Source organism: Python bivittatus, unplaced genomic scaffold (genome assembly GCF_059951505.1).
Source record: "Python bivittatus isolate LINGU-HERP-01145 unplaced genomic scaffold, Pbiv_v1 ctg000480_np1212, whole genome shotgun sequence".
NCBI classification, from domain to species: Eukaryota; Metazoa; Chordata; class Lepidosauria; order Squamata; family Pythonidae; genus Python; species Python bivittatus.
This window is the reverse complement of record NW_028277075.1, coordinates 76,548,737-76,571,107: the sequence shown is the minus strand read 5'-3', so window position 1 is coordinate 76,571,107 and position 22,371 is coordinate 76,548,737. Positions and strand designations below refer to the sequence as shown.

Below are 22,371 nucleotides of genomic sequence, written 5' to 3'. Positions count from 1 at the left end.
TTTGACTAATTAAGTTATATAATTAACTGGATTTATTTCTGAAAGATGTATGTTTAGGTATGTATGATCAAGCTGTTATTTCAGAGGTTATTCTGAAACAGATCATCATTGGTCCTCTGCTCCATCCTCTTTCGCTCTTTATTTCTAGGTAATTTACAGTTCTGTTATGTATAGCTGCATTATGGATCCTACCTGGTGGAAAGGAGAAGCATGCATATTTAAGGGAGGCCAAGAGAAAAGTAATCATGGGAGGTAAGATTAGATTTACACATTCATTATAGTATTGCCAAATACCTCTAAAGGTATAATTTGTATTGTAGTAATTTTTCCCAGCCACATGCATATTTATTGAGAAGTAAGGCTCTCCAAATTGGATTTATTTCCAAAATAAATGTGTTTAGACTTGTAGTCTGATTATTTTTCCTAGGTTGCTGCATACTCCTTTATCTCCAAATGCTGAAATTCATATTTAACTTTGTCACATGCACACATAAACATCAAGTTTCTGCTCAATATGCAGTCCATGTGAAGCCTCAACATGATTTAATTGATGGCAAATTGGGGCTAGCATTTTTACACTGGCCTTTTTGCTGTTACTATTGAATATGGTTGCCTGATTTGTATTGCAGTTCTTTTCACTACAGTACTGGAACTACCTTGGAGTAACAAAGAGCAGTTGTAATGATGGGAACCGTTTGAGCTTTATTTTAATTTGCATTATTTATAATACTATACAGTATACTATACAGTATTCTCAATTCATATGCATTTCCACAGTGAGCCACTGAATTTGGTATTAAGTATCTCTCTATTGCAAAAGAGGCAGCTGTGGTTTGAATTAGTTTTTAAATAAGTTAGAGTTTGTATGAAAAATATTCTAGCTGTGATTCAGTGCAAAACATCCTGCTTCTATATAATGGAGAGGCTGCAGGGAGCACTATGCTGTAAGGTCCACAAAATGCCAGAAGCAAAGAGGAGTTGTGTGATGTTTGTTGCATTAGCTTGGGTGGTGACTCTGATACATAGTCTTTTTTTTTCTTCAACTCTTTTCAAGATTACTATGCATATTTCTGTTAATAATTTATTCTCCCTCCCCCCAAATCCAGTAGGGTTCTTGAGATGATCTTCTTCTTCCTCTTCCTCTTCTTGTTCTTTATCTTCATCCTCTGTATTTATCAAGAAACTTAGCAGACTTAAGGGAGAATAAATTCCATGGTGGTGAACGAAGCAGGGCCGGCCTGCTGCCTCCCTTCCACAAAGGAAGACCTTTTCTGGCTGGTGCAGAATTTAGTAGCAGGCCAGTGAATTCCATTCTTTCCCTCCCCAGTACTGTACACTTAACAGGAAGTGTTTCTTTTTCTTTTTACTAGCCTGCTAAAATGTCAAAAACTTGCATTTCCAAGCATGTTGCAGATGACTGGGCTTCCCCTTCTTTATGGCAAACATGGGAGTTCAGATTGCACTAGCCTTCTAAAAAAATGCATTAAAAATAGAAGTCCGCTGAGTTTTGCAAATTTCATCCCAATTTCTGTTTGTCAGTCTTTTAACTCAGTTTTGTATTTCTACTGAGGAGAGGGCAAAAAAGTCAAGCTGGCGGCTGCTTGAAATTCTGCCCCTTTTTTGCATATGTCATATGCATGAGATTCATGTAAAGAAAGGACCGGGGCTTCAGTCACATGGTTGCAGCCTCCATCTTCCCTTTTTTGTTGCCCTCCTTTCAGACCCCTCACACTTCTACCCTTTCTTCACCTTCTCTTCCTGTATCTCACTTTGCTGTTTTTGTCATCCTCCATCACACTATAGTGTCCCCAGGCTTAGCCAGATGTTAGGGATTCTTTCCCATTTACTGTAGAAACAGCTGAGAGGAGGGCCGACAACAAGGATGACTTTTCCTTTTTGGGCAAAGCCTGAGCAAATTTAAACTACCTTTATTTCATGCTCTCGAGGAGTTGCTTCCTATGGAGCATTATTGAGTTCATGTTCATTTAACTCCTATTTGTGTCCCAAAGACATATTCAGAAATCTCTGCTGGATGTACTGTACTAGCTGGAGGTGTCCCTTCAAATGTCTTTCTAGCCTGGGCCACCAGATGGTGTAGCAACACCCAGGCTGATGTTGAAACTTTTTTTTTTCAAATCAGCGAGCAAAGCATACACTTTTATTTGTTTGTTTTTAAAGGGCAATTGGATGTTTTGGCTTATTTTTCTGGTGTGGTTGCTTCCTTGAAACGATTCAAAGATATTTGTTTGCAGCTCCCTGCCAGGGAGGGGTCTTGTCAGTATGTTCATGTTCCCTGATATCCTAGGAACAGTGCAGAGAATGTAAGTGAACATTTTATTTAAAAAAAAAAAAAGCCCTCTCACCCCTATGGGTGGTCTGTGTCTTCCTCAATCTCGGGTCCTCTACCAGAGGCCTGGGAGTCTGAGGCTTCTGCGCAGTATCTTAGCTGTTCCTAGCACTGCACTCTTCTGGACAGAGAGCTTGGATGTTGTTCCTGGGATCTGTTGGAGCCACTCTCCCAGCTTAGGAGTCACAGCCCCGACCGCTCCTATCACCACTGGGAGCACTTTGGCCTTTTCTTTCCACATCCTCTCAAGTTCTTCCTTCAGGCTCTGGTCTCCAGCTTCTCATACTCCTCCTTCCTGATGTTGCTGTCACTTGGCACCACTACATCTATCACCGCTGTTGTCTTCTGGTCCTTGTCTATTACCACAATATCTTGGTTGATTGGCCAATACCTGCCTGTCCATCTGGATTTGGAAGTCCCACAGGATCTTAACCGTGTTATTCTTCACAACCTTCAGTGGAATCTCCCATCTAAAATTGGGAGGGTCTAGCCCATACACTATGCAGATGTTGCTGTACACAGTGCCAGCTACTTGGCTGTGCTGTTCCTGCCTGCATCTTACACCCTGCCACTATGCGTTGGACTGTCTCTGAGGCCTCTCTGCACAACTTGCCCCTTGGGTCCTGTCTAGTGTGGTAGACCCCTGCTTCTATGGATCTGGTGCTTAGTGCCTGTTCTTGTGCTGCTATGATCAGTGCCTCAGTGCTGTCTTTTAGCCCAGCCCTTTCCAGCCACTGGTTGGATTTCCCAAGGTCAGCCACCTCAGCTATCTGTCAATGGTACATCCCATGCAGGGTCTTGTCTTTCCATGGCACTTCCTCTGCTTGAACTTCCTCCCATGCCTGCTGCTGCCTCAGGCATTCTCTCAGCAGCTCATCTTTGGGTGCCATCTTACTGATGTACGCCTGGATGCTCAGGGTTTTGTCCAGGACAGTGGCTTTATTATATACATACATACATACTATAAATAAAATACTGTAGTTAAAGAATGCTGTAGTTTGTTTGTAGCATGTTGTATGAATGCAGACATTTTAGTTTCATATTTACCTCTATTAGTATTTTAGTTTGGCTTAGGATATATCCTTCTAGTTTATTCAACAAGCCATTATTAAAATAAATCATAGCTTAATATAATGAGGCCTCAAAGTGCTGATGATTAGTAACAATCTTCTCTGGAATCAGATGAGAAGAGAGAAAACATGGCTGAGTTAGCATCTCTAAACATTAGGTCTTGTGCTACACTTAAATATGAGCACATACCTAATAAGAATACTAAATATTAATATTAAGTACTACATCTCATGCTAAGCCATTATGTGGTTTGTTTGGCTTTGGGTTAATGCAGAGTGTGAACTCAGCCAATAGTAGATTATTTAGTAAACTACAGTTAAACCATGGTTCACTGTAATTTCTGAATCCAACCTATAAGTATTACAATAGCTGCATCCGTGCCCCTAATTTCTTCTTTAAAAAATTATTTGGTTTTGTTTGCATTTTGCTTCATACATAAAGCAAGGTCAGCCAGGTTTTTTCCTTGCATCCAAGATGCTATTCTTTCCCATGTTATTGTTACTGAATTAGATCTTTTGAGAATTGGGCAAAGAACTACTTGCAGAGACATGTCTCGATTGTGCTGCAGAATTAAAACAAAGTAGGAAAAAGAAATATACAATGTTGGTATTCTCAGAAGTGTGCATTGCCAAGATCATTATTCCTGTTCTCAGAGAATAGTAATCTTTAGTTTTTATTCTACCCTTTTGTGAAAAAGTATGGTCAATACCGTCAACTCTTGACAAAGTTCTGTTTCTTTAAGGGGAGAGAGAGAGAGAGAGAGAGAGAGAGGGAGGGAGGGAGGAGTCTGTTGCTATAGAAACCAGTGCATGCATTGCAAGTCATTGTAAAAGGAAAGAAAACACAGGTTAGAGAAGCTGATCTCCTGCTAGTTTTTCATCATTCTTTTCAAGGCTCATTCCCTTTTTGGGAAGAGACGTGGTGGGTTGTAAATAATTGGGATTTATTTATGTATTTAAAGGATTTACGTGGTCGCCCATCACGGCAGGATGGCTGTCGTTGGGCGTAATAGGTGAGAGTAAGAACTGAGAGGGGATACATGGGGCAGGAAACATCTGGGTTTTGCAATCATTCTCTCTGCATTCCTGAATTCACGTGTTCATTGTTAAACCTATTATCACATTGGGATTCACTAGATGTTATCAAACAATTTCTGATTAATGTTAACCCTTAAGTCTCTACTTAGGGCACAGGGAGATTTATTTATTTATTTATTTATTTACTTACTTACTTACTTACTTACTTACTTACTTATTTACTTATTTAATCAATTTATATAGCCACTCATCTCACCACAGGTGACTCTGGGCAGCATACCAAAAAGATTGTCCACCAGGAATCTCCATTTCCACCAATTTCAAAGTAATTGCAGTTTCTTATTTCTTCTCACTGGGTCCACTTCACTCCTAGAATCTTCTCCGGACTGGACCCAGGTCTGGCTCGTTTTCTATGCAGGTTGACGGGATGGGTTGCTTGATTAATTTGTACTTTCCTTGCCTCTGTGTCATATTGACTATCCTGAACCATAAACTGTCTCTATTTCAGACTTTCCTTATTCTTCTACCTTTTTCTCTTTTTTTTTTTTTGGCCTTGGCTATGACACTGCATCTCTCAATTGGCCTGTTTGTTCTTTGTCTGGGTTTACATTTTGTGTTTGCTAAGAGTCTAGTCTAACTTTGTGCATTTCACGGGGCTCTTTCGATTTTTCCAGAATCTCAATTCTATCTATAGAAACTCATCTATCATAATATTTTCTCCAGAGTTCTTTGTGGAGAATCATGACCAAATCTGGTCCCTCTAAGATGCAGAAAAAAGTAGGAGATATCAAGGAAGACTAAAGATACAAGACCATCATTGGGGTTTTAGGCCAGCTTAACTGCCAGTTTAAAATTTCTCCAAAGAATGCTGAGAATGGTAGCTTTTTGAGAATTTTGTAAGAAAGCCTTCCCTTCCATAACATTTCCAGAATACTCTGTGGAGAGGCAATGCCTCTTAAAATTTGTAATGTGGATATATTGAGCATTCTTACATTTTCATAGAGGAGCCTGCCAAAATCTTACATGAAGGTACAAGAAAAGTGTAACATTAATTCATCATGTAACGCGATAAAAATTGTGTGAATAGTGTTACTTTTCCTGAATTTCTGGATTTAGGCCTACAGTATTTGGGATTTATCCCATCTAGATTGGAGAGCCAGTTTGGTGTAGTTGTTAAGCTACCAGGCTAGAGACGGTGAGACTGTGAGTTCTACTTCTGCCTTAGGTACGAAGCCAGCTGGGTGACCTTGGGCCAGTCACTTTCTCTCCGCCCTAGGAAAAGGCAGTGGTAAACCCCTTCCAAAATTGTTGCCCAGAAAACTGCAGGGACTAGTCCAGGCAGTCACCAGGAGTCAACACTGACTCAAAGGCTCCCTCTCTCACACATGCACACACTATCTGGATGTCCATAATTGTTAGATTTTGGGAGGTGGGGGGAGGGGGAAGTAGACAAAAGGGGGAAAGTACATATATTCTGCCTTGTGTTTTTCTATTCTTTGTTATCACTCTGCCCAACTGATGCCAAATCTCGACCGTCTGTCTACCTACCTACCTAACCACCCACTAACTAACTCTGTCAGGTACTTTTCTGGTATTCATTTTATTTGATTGGTGACTGGGACTGTAGGGCATGTGTGCTTGTGTGTGTGTGTCTGTGTTTGTATGTATATATACACATACACACACAGAGTATGATATTTCAGGATGCACATTTGGCCAAGAATTTTATCTCAAATGTACAGCCACAAAACTAATGACATGATGCACACATTTGTCTGGATTTGGATTGCTGGGATATGGCAACCTTGTGCAAAAGATGTGGGAAAGATCAAAGATAAGACTGTATGAAACAAAATTCTGTGTCATTTCACAGTACAATCCAATCCACAGCATCTTGTTTCCAGATAAAGGTGTATTCATGCAGCCTCAGTTACCCCTGCCTTCATGATGTAAGCCCCTACGCTTCTCAATAGCAGTAATAACCTTTTATAAAAGGATTTCTGTGTGCAGGAATAGGATAAACTGAATTATGCCACTTGCCTCACATAGCATATAGCTACAATTGCAGCCACAAAGTTAGGATACTGCTGTTGATATTGCTTAGTAAAGAGCATTGCTATTACAATCTGCCACTGCTTACAAAATCCACCTCCTCTTTTTAGAACTCTCATTTCTCCACCATGCAAAAAAAGACATTGAAAGGAGCAACAGAAGATAAACTAATAGAAAGAATTCCAATTGCCAGCAAGGAGGCAGTGGACTTCCTTTCACTCATTGGTGAGTGGCCTTTTAACATAGGGCATGTACTCTTGTTTGTGTTTATTTCAGAATTGTCTTTTCAGCAAAAGCTAGAGTTGGCATGAATATTTGCCATACTGAATTTTACAAAATAAGTATCTTGGAGAAAAGTAGATGTGATGCTAGACCAGCTTTTCTCCACCGGACACCTTCTAATTCTGTTGGGACTACAGTTCCCAGAACTCTTAGCCACAGTGGGAGTTGACTGTACTGGCCTCTAGTTCTAATCCTAACACAGCTGAAGGATGTTAGGCTAGAGAAGGATGCCCAGAATGCAGCACTATAAAACCTGGTTTTCAAAATCATAGTAGATGCAACAAAGTGGGAGATTTGTATCAGGACCAAAATACACATGAAGAGGAGTATTAATCTTCCCTCCCCAACTGTAGTTCCAGTATGGAATTCTTACATCCAGACTTCTATTAAGCCATGACGTCTTTGGGATCAAGCTAGTGTACTTTGGCCCTCCATTCCAAACTGCTAAGGAATGTTTTCAATCAGCACGGTCATGCATCGATCCACGTTAACATTTCGGTCTCCAACTGCCAATCCACATTAATTAATTAATTATTTTTATTTAATACATTTGTATAACTGCCCATCTTAAAACCAAACTCTGGATGGCTTACACTCAACAATAAAAAACATATATACAATAAAACCAAAAAAGGAAAAACAGAAGAATCTGGCGCCACAACCGCATATTCTTCCTATGACCTCACCCCCATCCCAGCGCTTGTGGGAACAGCTAGGTCTTCAGTGCTCTCTAGAAGATTGAAAGGGGAGGGGGGAACTGTCAGATCTCCAGGGGGAGGGTGTTCCATAAGGCAGGAGCTGCAATGGAAAAAGCATGCTTCCGAGGACCCACAAGCTGACAATGCTTAAGGGAAGGGACCTGGAGCATGCCTACTCTATCAATTCTGGTGGGACAGGCAGATATCCTCAGGGACAGGCAGTCCCACAGATAATCTGGTCCCATGCCATATAGGGTTCTAAAGATGATAACCAACACCTTGAATTGCACCCAGAAGGGAACTGAGAACCAGTGTAGCTTGCACAGTAGGGGTGTACCTAGAGGCGCCCAACAGTACCCAACACTGTGGACATCGCTGCATTCTGGACCAGTTGTAACTTCTGGGTGGTCTTCAAGAGCAGCCCCATGTAGAGCTCACTACAGTAATCCAAACAGGAAGTGACCAAGGCATGAGTGACTGTGAGCAAGGCCTCCCGGTCTAGGAAAGGGCACAATTGATGCACAAGATGAATATGAGAAGGCCCATCCCAGCCATGGCTGCCACCTGTTCATTGAGCAGTAGCTGTGAGTCTTGGAGGACCCCCAAATTGCACACTAGCGCTGTCTGGGGGAGCGCCACCCCATCCAGAGTCAAAGATGGCATATCACCAGACCCTGGGGGAAGGGGGGCAAAAACCAAAACCACTCCATCTTGCCAGGGTTGAGTTGGTTCTTCCCCATCCAGACCCTCACAGCCAACAGCCACTCCAGGCATATTCAAATTCCTCTTCTCTTCTCAACCCAGATTGTTGTTTTTAATTGCAGTGACATTTCATAGTTTTCCAAAGTTGTGTTTTGGCATCAATCCATGCTTTACCTAATCAATTCCCTTTTTTCATAGGCTCCTTGAGCCTACTCTGGCTTTCAACAGAAAAGAAGCCTGTTGAAGATACACTGTCCCGAATGAGAGCTTTTGTGAGCTATTTTGTGGTCCAAATGCTGGTTGAAAGATGAGAGACTTAAATTATTTACATAACTTATATACTTTATGTGCTGTCCAGTTCCACAAAAGATGGGCAGATGTTTGACTGGGTTTGCATGACACTAAGCAGACTTAATATGCCTTAAGCACAGTTTTAATGGATAGTTGTTATTTGAATCACAGTTCCCTGAGTTCTGAGAAGGGAGGGTTATTTGAAGTTAGTCCTCATCTGATCTGTAGACATAGAGGAGGGAAGTAAAAAATGAGCTACATTCTCTTTTTGCCCCAATTTGCTTTCACACAGGGATATCCTGCATGAGCAAATTGGGGATGAAACTAGGACAAGAAAGCAGTAAAGGGAGGCTCTAACTCAACTGGGTCATCCCAGTTTATTATATTAAGGTTTGTCCATCTGACAGCGAGTGGGTAACATTTTCTCCCTGTCTTCCTGAGGATGAAATTCCTATATCTCGTTTCTCAGAAATAAAAGAGATTCAACCCTGCCTTTTTGAAGAATCACTGGTGACTATTTCAGAGACTGGAGAGACTATAGGGACGTTTGACATCTCGGTGAAGTGGGCCTGCTATTCGCTGGATGACTGGCAAGAGGAAGACTGTTTCCTGGTCCATGCAAATAGCAAAGGGACCATTGATGGGGTACCTTGCAAAACCTCCCTTACAGGTAAATTCAGTGCAGTAATTCAGGATAAGCCAGTCTGGTGTAGTGGATAAGGCACTGGGCTAGAAACTGGAAGACTGTGAGTCCTGCCTTAGGCACAAAGCCAGCTGGGTGACCTTGGGCCAGTCACTCTTTCTCAACCCTAGAAAGGAGCCAATGGCAAACCACTTCTGAAATCTTGCCAAGAAAACTGCAGAGACTGGTTCAGGCAGTCACCAGGAATCAACATGACTCAAAGGCACACACACACACACACACACACAAACCAGCATGATGAGGATGATAGAAGAGAAAGATGAGACAAATTTCTATGCCTAAATTCAGCCTTCCATTTTTAAAATGGGTGACATGGGAACTTCAAAACTGTAGGTGTAATGATGGCAGTTAGAATTAGGAAATAATACTCAAGCATACCAACCTATTCAATTTGATGCTCTTCTCCCTTACTCTGATCCCAATATTTGATCTAAGTTTGCTTCCACTTAGGGCTCCTTCATGCTTCTGGAACATAGGTCTTCTGCAGTGAGCAGAAAACTTGACCTACTGCACTAGTTATGCATTTAATATTTCACTATTTCCATTAAAACATTTTAATTCCTGTCCTAATTGGCTGGATCCTACCAGATTTATTTAGAAATAAGTCCCATTAAATTGTCTTTGTATTTTTTTCCAAATTAATTGTTTTATTATAGAATATAGATAATACATTGTACAATAGAAATAAAAACTAAGTAGAGTGGTGTCTGTTAAATAGATACTGGAAGCTGTTATACTGGAAGCTGTTAGTACTAATTTTCATGAGACTTACTGTTGTAGTAAAAAAAGTAAGTTTAGAATTGCACTCATTAGTGGTCTATGTATTTTGTGTGATGTGTTGCTCCTTCTTCTGACTATCAGCTCTTTAATTATTTCCCATTCCTTTCTAATAGCAGAATGTGCTTAAAACATTTTTATTATTGCAGTTACATTCTCTAAATAAATAAAAACCCCAAAACTATTATTTGGGCAATTACAGGTACATCTACATCTGAAACGACTTTATCAGCAATTCTTTGCTGATGTAGCTGTTCCAAACTAGTCATTTCTTATCTTTAGGCAACTATATAAATGATACTTTTACCAATGTAAATAAAAGCAAGAGTGCAAGGCTAGTGTTTTGAGAAACTTTGTAAGGCTGGGTTGGTTAAGCTGTTACTACAAGTGGTTCACACCAGAACAGAAGACTGCAGAGAGACTCATAATCCCCTGGTGAAAAATGAAACATTTCCAAAGGTTATAAGAAATTTGCACGCAGCACCAACATGCCAAGGTATCCCAGAACAGTTTTCTCTAACTTAATACTCTCCAGACTAAAATTCCCATTATCTGGTCCAATGTGGCCATTTGGAGTCATAATTCCACATATTTGGGGAGTACTAAATTGGGGAAAGCTGCATGAAAGGAAGTAAACAGTTGTATTGTTGCTTTGATTTCTTACAAATTCCCTTTTTGTATCAGGATATGTAACAAAGAAACTGGAGATTTTGGAGCAGCACACTCAGGAAAGTGTGAGGGTGAGTGTCTTATGTGTTTTGCTTTCCCCCCACTGCTAGCTTCATCAGCCAGCAGGGAGCCTGGTAGTGCTGGAACATATGCAGCAGCCTCCCCCAGATTCCACTCCCCCAAAGTGCTAAAATGTGCAAAAAAAAACCCCTGTGTTTAAAAGTCCACAAACAAGCTGGCAGGTGGGAGGAGGAGTTGCAAAGTGAAATGAGAAGGATCATTGGAGGGGGTGGGGGGAGAGCTACCTAGTAAATTTCAGTGGCAAAAAATGCAGGCAGCTTTTAAGAAAAAGAGGGAAAAAACAGAAGCAAGAGAGCACAATACTAATCAATTATAGGAGGAAGGCATGGGTTGTACAAGTTTGTCTCTAGTTTATTTGAGCAAATGATCAAGGGATTGAGGTTGGCTGCAAACAGTGTTCTCTCTTCCACCGGTCTAGACAATGGTGCTTTGGTCAGCCTCCCTGCTTTGCTAATACATAGGCGCATGCACGCTCAAGAGAGTTCTGGTCCTGGCTTTTGGTTTGCCTTTTTTTTAAAAGACTGGTCACTCTCAAAAGAGTGATAAACTTGGGCTTAGAAGGACCCCACTTTTGAGAAGTGCTTCAGAAAGTTTCAGGCATTATGGGGGCAGATGCCTGGTTTCTATTACAGCCCTAGTCAAAATGGTTATGAAGGGCAGTGGCCAGAGGGGAGGGGGTCATGCTGTCAGCACTGTAAAGTGGGCAGTGGCAGGAACCAACTCCTGACTACATCATCAACCAGATTATCGAAAGAGCATGCCAGATTGTATCCATGACAGAAATTGTGTTGGGAGAAGAAGAGAAACACTATGTTTAAACTGGAATAGCTCAAGACAAATATAAGCTGACTAGGGATGAGACAAAGGCAGTGCCACAAGGATATGTCCCTGATGAATAATTAGCAAGACATCTTCATACCACAGGTAGATGAATCTGAGGATGAGTCCAAATTCCTTCCACCTCTGTCTTGTGTTGAAGTACAAGGAATAAGAGGAGGGCCACCAGATCTGGGTTGCAAAACTCCAGATGGCCATTTGCTGGCAGTAAAAAATTAAGAGTTTTGCAGAGGGAAGTCCATCATTAACCCTTAGAGTTTTTTTAGAGTGTCAGCAGGCACATGGATGGAGATAACTCAATCAACATTTTCAGAAAACCTTTCACAAAAGTTCCTCATCACAGTTTGTTGAATAAACAGAGCAATCATGGAAAAAGAAGACTTATCCTATATGGTTTGCTGGGTAGTTAAAAAAATATATAATGCATGACATGGAAAAAGTGTACTAGAAAAAGCTTCTCTTAGAACAATAAAATCAGACATCTAATGAAGTAAATTAGAAGTATTAAAACCTTTCCTTCTATAGCACATAATGAAGTCATTATCAAAAGACATAATAATGACCACCAACTTGAATGGCTTTAAAGGGGGATTTGATACATTCATGGACAACTGGCCTGTCAAAGGCTATTCTCATGGTCTGGGAGAAAACAGGAGGAAGGAGTGCTGTGCTATGCTGTGCCACCTTGAGCTCCCGGAGGAAGGACAGGATATAACAAGTAAGAAAGCTTTCAGGAAGATCACAGGGGAAAGCTATCTCAAGCCTCAACTAGTTGTGAAGCTTCCATCTGTCCAGGATCCTGCATAATTAGGTGGCATTGCTATGTCACCTTTCCCTGCTGCTTTTTGTTTTTCCTGCAGTTCAGAGATCATCCAGTGGAAACCAGGACCCAAGTGGTGAAGCAGCATGGCCAGCTTTGTGTGACCAAAACCGTAGTGGAAAGAGATGTGAGTAAAGTGAGCTGTGCCTAAAGAACCTGGAATACCTATCCCAATTCCCTCTTCCACACAGTTCACAAGAATTAATTAGTTGTAATGTCTCTAGCATCCCAGCAAGTGCAAAATAGGGACTAATCCAGCTTCCTTCAGACTAGCACCCTTCAGTTATATCAGGATCTCAACATCCATCCAGCAAGGGTGGAGACTCCAAGCATCTGTGAGAGTTTTGCCAGCCTTTAAAACCTGCCTAACTGTTATTAAGAAACTTGATATATTGCAACTAATTAACCATATGAAGATAGATTAGGGAAAGCTATTCTAGTTGATCTTGTCATTTAACTGTCGCATAGAACTTAATGTTGTGGCACAGGTGGAGAAACTTTGGTGCTGCTGACCACAAAAGCACTTTGTCTCCTGAGTACAGTGACAAATAGCAGTGTAAAAATCATCTCTAGGATCCCTTCCAACTCTTGTGTTCTGTGATGGTACCCTCAAGACAATATCACTAGTATCCCAGCTAGGCTATCTTCATCCAAGGTGACTATCCCCAAAACTGCCAAGTTTGATGAATGGTCTGTCTTCAGATCACATCCTGCTGTAGCATCTATCTAGCATATGTCCTCAGAGGGGCCTGGAGCAAATATATGCCCGTTGACACCATTCTTGGGGCTTGCAAGCTTGCTGCCCTATCCCATTTCAGGTTTTTAAAGGATCCTTTGCATTAAAAGAATGCATGGAAAGCTCATATGGCACAAACCTAATGCTGGTGGCCAGGTTATGCTTGGTGCTTTCTTGGCCTTCTGAGATAAGCACCCAGTGTCCAAAGAAATGGCGTGACGGTGGGAGAGTCCTGCTCGGATGTCATTCTTTCCACTGTCCACTTGGTCAGCTGAAGGAAACATTGATTGTCCTGTAGGGCATTTTTTATTTTCTGAGGTTGGGATGGGATGGGGGAGAATGACTGCAAGCCATCTTGAAACTAATTTGAAGGTTTGGGGTAAGCATGATATGTTTGGAAGGGAGCATATAAATTTAATGCCATCTCATCAATAGATTGCTTTTATCAGAACTGAGGACTCTGAAACTCCTAGTCTTAACCAGTATGTGTGAAGAAGAAGGAGCATTATGACCCCATCCTCCTCTTCCTCAATCTTGCCAAAAAAATGGGTAGCTTTGTCTTGTCCTTTGAGTGTGCCTTCCATAAACCCCAAACATTTTCCTTCAGGATAGCCTGCTGTTCTGGTTGTTTTCTGGGCTTTTGTAAAGGATGTCTAGCCTTTTCTCTCTCCCCCAGGAAGAGATCCACGTCGACACATTTTCTTACAGATGCGCACAACTTCAGGGCCTCATCTCAGAATCTGCCAACTTCCTGGTGCTGCGAGTGATGGCCAGGAGGCAGTCCTTGCCACGAGATGCTATTTTCCTCTCATTTGACTCTGACCAGCACATCTGTACCTCTACCTACGTAAGCTCACATTATAAGGGAGCAATTGATGCTTGCAGAACCCAGCAATATAGTGGGAACTCTGTCTTGGAAGAGGACTATAGATCAGTAGTAGAGCACGGGTTTTGACCATAAAAGGTGCCAGTGTTAGTCCTGGCATCTCCAGATAAAAGCTGGGAAAATCTCCTGCCTGAATCTCTATCAAATGACCATCAATCAGCTTAGGCAATAGAAAGTTAGATGGACCTACAGGTCCCTCATTATAAAGCAGTTTCTTACAGCTCTCTTGCCCTATTTCTTTGACTTATCCAGGCATCCTGATTCCATTTCTTCCTATGTGTTTTCTTATAATTGGTAAGAAAAAAAGAAGTATATGTTGAGGCAGAGGATAAAAGGGCAGGGAGCAGAGGTGTAAAGCCAGCGTTGATGTTGGTGGATAAAAATGAAGCCCAGATATCCCCATGCAGATTTTCCATTTACCTAGAATAAGTCCTGAATGTCTAATATTTAAACCAAGGAAGAGAGATTACTAGATGTCCAGACTGAGCTGCAATATATAGATGAAATGTTGAAATCAACTACCTAATCACTGGAGCAACTAAGACATTGTTGCCTCAACACCCATCCTTATGCATCTATCCGTGTCATTTCTGCCAATTCCTCAATCTCTTCCTAGAATACCCTTGGCTTCCAGAAGCAGCAAGTGAAAAAAGAGGAAGTGAATGTGTTTGTGATTGAAAGGACTGTACACTCTGTGGAGGTCCCCCCACTGAACTGGCAGTTCTGCTTCCTACCAGATGGGTAAGGAAGCTCTGGTATAATCATTCCTGTTCAGACTTTTCCTGCGTGTAGTGAGGTCATCACTTTTTGCCTTTATATATTCAGTTATGGGCTTTGCTATTGCCACTTAGTTGGTAAGGCCCTTGCTGCCTCCTGCTGCTGCAGCTTGGCTTTCTTTGAAGCATTTACAATACTGCAAGTATTATCAACTAACTCAAGCTATTTTTCCATTAAAATGGCTTGAGTTAATGCATAGCAACCTTTTATTTTATCTTTTCTAGTGCACATATTTTTATACCACCCAGCTCAAAATAACTCTAAGCAGCTGACAGAGTTAAAAACCAGAGAAGCTGAACATCAAAATCAGACATGTAAACAGTCAACCAAGCACTTGGCTGCTCAGTCATCAAATAACCCTACAGTGTCAACCCCCAAATGTCCATTCAAACATGATGGTCTTAACTACCTTACAGAATACCTTACAGACTGCTAATAGGGAGGGTGCCAATTGTACCTCCAAGGCTAGGGTGTTCCAAAGCATGGAGGGTTGCTGACACCCACACTGAGCAGATCTGTACTGAATCTCTCCTTCTTCCCTTTTACTGATCTTAGAAGTATTTAAAGAATATTTCTCTAAATGCTTCAGGGATAACCTATGGCCCACCAGATGTTTTCTGCATTCAGTCAGGCTCTGCTTACATGGGCAATAGTTGGGAAGAATAGAATTATAATCTGACAGCATCCAGAGAATTCGCAGCTTGTCTACTGTTGCAGAGTTTTAGATGTTTTCAACCCAAAGGTTGATTTTGAATACTGTGTATCTGCCCTAAATAGATAACATCTTCTGTAATTCTTTGCATGAGTTGATGACTCTTCCAGCAGGCAATATCTGCACCTTGATGCCTCTTGAGGCCTCAAGGGAAAAGAATATAGCTACACCTAGCTGTTTCTCCTTTGGGCCTTTGCCTTGTTGGAGATTGAAGCATTCTGTGTGTGAGAGAGAAACAGCTTTCCTGAGAGTGGGAATCTGATCTGAATAATGTTTAGTGGAGCGGGTTTTATAACTACTGTATAAGAGAAATAAGTTTTATTTACCAGAAATATGTTATAGGAATAGACAAAGGCTAGCATCTAACTAACTACATCCTACTAGGAGGAGAGTCAAAGACCATAAGTGCCTGATAAGAAAGATGGAAAGAAGTGACCTGAGACTGGCAATTTCTTAGAGAAAGATCATGCAATGTAATAGAGAAAGGACACATAGTAAATCCTTAACTCTCTATCTATACCCCACTGCCCTTTTGTGGTCAGCAGGTCATGAGGTGCTGAAGAGTCAGTGCCATTGAATTCATACTTCCAACAAAGCTACTGTCCATTTCCATGTTTTATGGTCAGAAAGCAATAATTTCAGTAATCTGAGGAAGTGTATTGGAGGAATATAGCAAGAGATTCACTAGCTACCACTTTTCTCTGTCTTCCAGAGCATAGGATGGTATAGGCAGCATTTGGGGGTTACACATTGTATTGTGTCATAAAGTGTCTGGGTTTGGCAACTTCATAAGCAAGCTCTGGGTTAGTCATTGCTTGGTAACTTAGGTCTTGGCAAACTGGATAACACAAATAAAAAGGAAGATTCAGATTCTTGTAACTCTAGTACCCAAAAACATATGCCAGCTGATCAACTACTAGAGACTGAATTTAACTTGATTTATTTAATTTAGACACCACCTGACTTCAATATATTGTAGCAGAGGGAATTCCCATTTGCAGCAATGGCATGCCAATAAGAAATCATCCACATTTCATCGTGAAGTTACTGAAGTCCTATATTATTGTTGTCCCATCCAGGGACTTTCCATCCTTCTTTGTTACCCCAAGCTTTCTTCTTTTCAGTGGTATAATTTAGAGCATAAGAAGTTATTTTTATTGCTTCTGATATCAATAATTGGGAATCATAAATCATTTTGATCTATTGCAAATCAATACATCACAATCTATCACTAGCCCAACTGTGCCATTGGCTACTGCCTGTTTCCTGCAGTTCCAGAGGCAAATGCAGAAACTCCAATTAGTTTGTTTTCCTTCTTTCCTCCTCCACCCAGGCATTTATCTCGCCGTGTACAAATTGGATCCCCGGCCACCATGGTGATCCTGAAGATGCCCATTTTGATTGACAAAGGTAATATTCTCACAGGCATTCTCCCTGTGATGCAGTTCAGAATAATTGCCAGCATTGGGGTGGGATTGTTGCTGGCTGAGGCATTCTGTGCTGGCTGAAATGGACAACTGCTGGAGTGAATCATCTGTCCCAGGAAAACAACAGGAACACCTTCTCTTTAAAAGCAAGAAAGCTTCAAATTTCTAGTACAATATATTCTGCTTTTTGCTGCCTATGTATATCACATTCCTAAGATTCTCATTCAGTTTCCATCTTTTTCCAGATGAACCAGACCCTCGTCCCATCTTTGAAAAAGTCCTCTTAGACTGGGAAGAGGATCCTGAATTATATTCCAAGTTCTTAGACAGAAAGGTGAATTGTTCAGGGATTAAGAACAGGGTAACATCTGGAGTATGGCTCATAATATGGCAGACCTCTAAGATCATGGGATAATTAACTTATTTTACTTCTATATAATCCAATAACATAAAACCTCTGAGCAGCGTACAGTCTTTGATTTCTTGGTGTCTTTGAACCTTGTTTCTCTTCCTGCAGACATTTCATTACTATGCTAGGTAACATCAGTGCATACAGGAATGGTATTTGTGGGTTGTTTATATGTAGTAGCTTATCTAACCAACCTAGAGAGAGTATTGTTTCTTCCTTGATTGTTCTTGCTTAGCTGGTGCTTATTTCTCTTATCTGGGTGTCAGTTAATAGGTGTGTGATGAACAGGGATGTGCTTATGTCTGTTAGCCTTTTTCCTTGACTTTTGATTGCTTTCTTTCTTGAATGGTTTGTAGATGGAGCTTATCTCAATATGTTTGTTAATAGCTGACTGGTCAAAGTGTCATGTCTCTAGGAATTCTCTTGAATTTTTAGATCTGCTTAGTCTAAGATATCTAAGTTTCCCAACTGAATTTGTGGTTGAACTTGTTAATGTATTGTGAAATTAAGGAGTTTTCATCATGTCTTACCAGTTGATATTTGTGGATGCATTCTTTTGATTTTCTTTTGATTTCTTTTGTTCCTCTTTGCCCCACACAGTAATTTCCACAGACTTCCAATTATATGCTGTAAATGACTCCAGTTGTGTCTTTGGCTATTGATGTGCTGCAAAACAACCCACACCGATCAAGTACACTCAGCTGTCACAGCAACTACCCAGGGGCACACAAAAGAAGCTGGGTAAGAACTCCAGAAGTGTGACACTCTGCAATAACCCAGAACTCCCAAAAGCCGAAATAGACTATTTATATATGTTCCAGTGCAATGGATACCCAAGCAACTTCAACAAACAGTGTCTAACTATGCAATCAACAATTACACAATCTGCACAACCTATGAAAAGGATAACTCTACTATATATCAAAAATCTCTCTGAAACTACCAGCAAATTACTACAAGCTCTCAGCATCATGGTAGCCCATAAACCAACAAAATCTATCCAAACCATCCTAAGCAAACTCAAAGACCCAACAGCCACAGAAGACAAAGCAGGAGTCATTTACAACATACAGCACAAGGACTGTAAAAACCACAACTGCTATTGGGAAATTGTAGACATCTTAGAAAAAGCCAGATCCAAAAATGTACAATAATTCTTATAGAGGCATGGCTCTGATGAATCAGCCATTAGCAGACACATCAAGATAAGCATCACCTGCGAACCATTCAAGAAAGGAAGCAACCAAGGGTCAAAGAAAGAGGCAAACACACATCCCCCCTCATCACACACATATTAATCGACACCCAGATAAACAAGAACAATCAAGGAAGAACCAATACCTCAAGACAATCTACCACGTATAAACAACCAGCAATCTCTACTCCTGCATGCATTAGTTATGAAAGTCTGCAGGAACCAAAGCACTATAAGCTCAGAAAACACCAAAAACCCAACAATTCAAACCTGAAGTTTATATTCTCCACTGTGACAGGATACAATCGCTTCATTATTAAACTTTGCAACTTTTTTACTTAAAAGCAAATACTGTAAGGATGAGAATAACAGCAGAGAGAAAGAGAGAATAAATGAGTCTTTTCCCTATGATGCTTCCTGAGTTTTGCCCAGCAGTGAAGGGGTGGGGGCACATTGATATCTGTTTTGCAATTGGCTTACTTACTAAATGAAAGTCTGAGTTGACTGGAACTTGTAGCTAATAAGAACGTCAAGGTATGTTCCCTTGATTTGGAGGTAGCACTAAAGAGCTATAGTAGTTGAATCCAGAATAAGTTAATTATACTTCATTCTCATGAAATCAGTGGGACTAAGCCATGACTTACAAATCCCATTGATTTCAAATGAATTTAAGTTGGCATCCATTGTTACAAATCTACAGTTGATGCAGAATCTATTGCTGGAGGAAAGTCCTAGCAAGCATCATAGGACTGGAAGAGTGGTGTGGCTATGACCAAAATGCTGGTGGGATAGAAACAGAAGAAATGGACAGGAGCATCCATGTTCATGCCTGTGCTGAAGATGATAGGGAGGTAACAGGCAATCTGGTGCTCCTGAGATGTTTTGAACTGCAGCTGGTATTACCATAGTTAGCATGGCCGACAATCAGGGATTATGGCTTGTAATCAAAACACATGAAGTTTTGGAACAATGGGGCTATGCATCCCTTAGGGTAGGAGAGTTTATACATGAATGGCACTGTGGGAGTGGGGGATAGGTGAGCATCTCGTTTTGACCCTCCTTTGCTGCCCACTGAAGAGCTAAAGTCCTAAAGAGAGAATGGGATGGTTTCCTTTCAACAGGAAGAGCTACAAGCAAGCCATGCTACCTATGTGCGTCGCCATCCAGAACTCAGTGCCTTGCTGGCAGATTTCTTGCAACTGCTTCTCCTTCGCAAGCCCGATGATGTGGTCACCTTTGCCGCTGAATTCTTTGCCCCCTTTTCTGCCCAACAGCCGCCATGCAGATCATTTCAGTCATCTGACAGGCCCAGCCCCTTTCGCAGCCATGTCTAAAGTGACTGCAGCAAAAATAATAAAGATCCAGGGAATAACTCGGGAATTTGGGAGAGCTATTTCTGGAAGCTGTTGGAGTGCCTTGTCTAGAGAGTTCTACGGTCCCCCCTTTACCATGAATGGTGGAAACTCCATTTTGGCCATCCTGTCTCTCAAATGGTGTTTGGAGTGCTTCTGCAAGTAAAAGCTGCTGAGCTACTGAGGCTGTATTTGGGGAGACAGTGCTTATAGTATTGTACTATATTGTATTTTAATCAAAAATGATGGGCAGCAATGCCAAACTCTATAAACAGCCTTTTGTTGTTAAAGAAATTAACCACCTAAAAAAACTAAATCCATTGCTGCAAACTACCCCCAAAGGGTAGGTCCAAATAAAACGTTTTCATGATCTAAAAATTCATAGTTCGTAAACTCATAGTTTGTGGGGGAATTGCTATTGGCTGTGGGAAAAATAGTCACTGGCTGCAGTTCGGATATAATGACAAAACATGGTTGGACCTAGAGCTGTGGTTTGTTACAAACTACAGTCCAAAATGTCTGTTTTTACTTCTGGGACATATAAGTTCCCCATTCTGCACAGTGTTGGGTTTTTTAGAGCACTGAAACCCAACCTTTATTAAAAATGGGAAAGTATCCTGAACTTCCCCTCCTTCTAAGTCAATATTTAAGGACACCTGATCTATTTTCTTGACATGCATTCCCCTACCTGGAAGCAGTGTAATATTTAGAAATACTAGCACAGGAGATGTGGGAGTTAAAGCCTTTTGTTCCTGTTACAAACTATGGATACCTGTTTCTCATTTATCCTCACAAGAGTTGCAAGCCTATAAGTACTTATTCTGGGGAAAGTCTCATTGAACTAGTGGAACAGTCTCTGTTTTGAGTTTTTTTCCCCCAACATCTAAACAGACAATCAAGCCATGATTCAGAAATGATATTGAGCATGTTTCCCCTATATGAAGGGTACATAAGTATAGAGGAAATATTGTGTGGTGTTGCCTTCAAACTAGAGTTAAAGAATTAAGGGCATCTGTACACAATCCTATGACTGTTGATGTATGATTGTGTGAACAAACTAGTTGCATATATTATTTGTGATAAACAGATATTTGGAGTCTATTTTAGTTAATAAAAGAATGTAATTCCTTTCATGCATTACATTTTTGAAGGGATGTGGCTTCAATAGGCTGTGCAAAGCTTTAGCAAGAGTCTTGCATTGTGCAAGAGTAGATGAAGCCCCTCTCTTGGAATCATTGAAGGAGCTCTGTCTTTTGCAAGGCTGCTTCAGAAACTGCTCCCGACTGTCTCCATGGATGTACCTGAGAAAGTGACCTCCTTTCATGAAAACATTCATATAGGTTCCTATAGTTTGCCAGGTCTAAGCTAATCTCTCTTTCTTCAGAGTTAATAAGCATGGGTTCCCATCTGCTCTTGCCACGCTATTGCACCCTCTGACTGAAGGTGGATTCACATGAAGATGTAGGAGCCTCTGTCAGGGAGACAACTACCCATTATAGAATGCTATTTTCCTCAAAAGTCCATTTTCCCCCAGCTGCTTTTATGGTGGGTCTTTCAGGCAACTGCTGCTCCTGAAAACAACACATTTCAGAAATGTGCTATTCATTTCATCTGTTGAATATGGCTAAAGGAATGCTCATGCTGTGTCAATATGCAAGGAAAATCAAATCAGGCCGTTTTCTTTAGATATTGTGAAACTGGCCGCAAGAAATTATGAAACTGAATTGTGGAACTGACTTCAGGATAAGCAAATGGAAAGTGGGTGGGGATTTGTGGGCAGGAAAGGGTTGATTCCTTTTTAAAAAATAAAATTAAAATGTGCAGGAACAGCAAAGCAGCATCTGAACTTGTGAACAGTTGTGGACAGAAAATTGTATCAAAACAACCACCCCAAGCCACCAATAACGGGGGCCTGGGACTAAAATCACGTCCTTTCTGAAACTTCCGTCTGCCACGGTTAAAAGATGTGTGTCTCATGTTCATGTGAATTTGGTTCATAAATATGTCTCATTTGTAATGCACTGCATTGGACAGCCTTGCCCACTGTCTGTGATGGACTTCAGGTGTTAGTTTACTTGAGGAGGGCCGTTATGCTGCCCATTCCCAGAGTGCCATTGGTTAATACAATTCTGATACAGTGTTGGAGAGAGGAGATGAAGGGATTGGAAATACCTTCTTTATAAGGGAAGACTAAAAGGATTTTATGACTTTTAGTGGGGCTTCTAATTTTCAGCGAAAATGACAGAACGGTTCTAGTTCTCCAGCCTATTGGCTTCAGGGGAACCATGAGGAAGTGATGCTCCTCCATAAGTGTCCAGGGGCTCTGTCAGCAGAAGTGGAAGCACATTCAGCCTGGAAGCATTGCATATGCCTCTTGAAAGCATTTCAGAGAAGCCCCGTTCTGTGGCATTACAGAAGAATAGGAAGATGCCTTTGACAACCAGAGCTGCTTTATTCCTCCAGCGGCCCCAGGATCAAGCCCATCGGCTCTGTCAGTGGAGAACAGATGT

The 22,371-nt window shown here is 41.1% G+C and overlaps 1 protein-coding gene across 1 annotated transcript; it reads left to right on the top strand.

Annotated features, from left to right (window-relative positions):
* Window positions 1-141: 141 nt before the first annotated feature.
* CATIP (ciliogenesis associated TTC17 interacting protein) lies at window positions 142-20,181 on the top strand. Its single transcript, XM_025172868.2, has 10 exons — window positions 142-252; window positions 6,618-6,732; window positions 8,950-9,150; window positions 10,645-10,700; window positions 12,408-12,494; window positions 13,780-13,950; window positions 14,606-14,730; window positions 16,812-16,888; window positions 17,151-17,239; window positions 19,631-20,181. Exons 2-10 carry the CDS (start codon window positions 6,636-6,638, stop codon window positions 19,841-19,843), a joined length of 1,116 nt encoding a protein of 371 aa, XP_025028636.1. The 5' UTR covers window positions 142-252; window positions 6,618-6,635; the 3' UTR covers window positions 19,844-20,181.
* The last annotated feature ends 2,190 nt before the right edge of the window (window positions 20,182-22,371 follow it).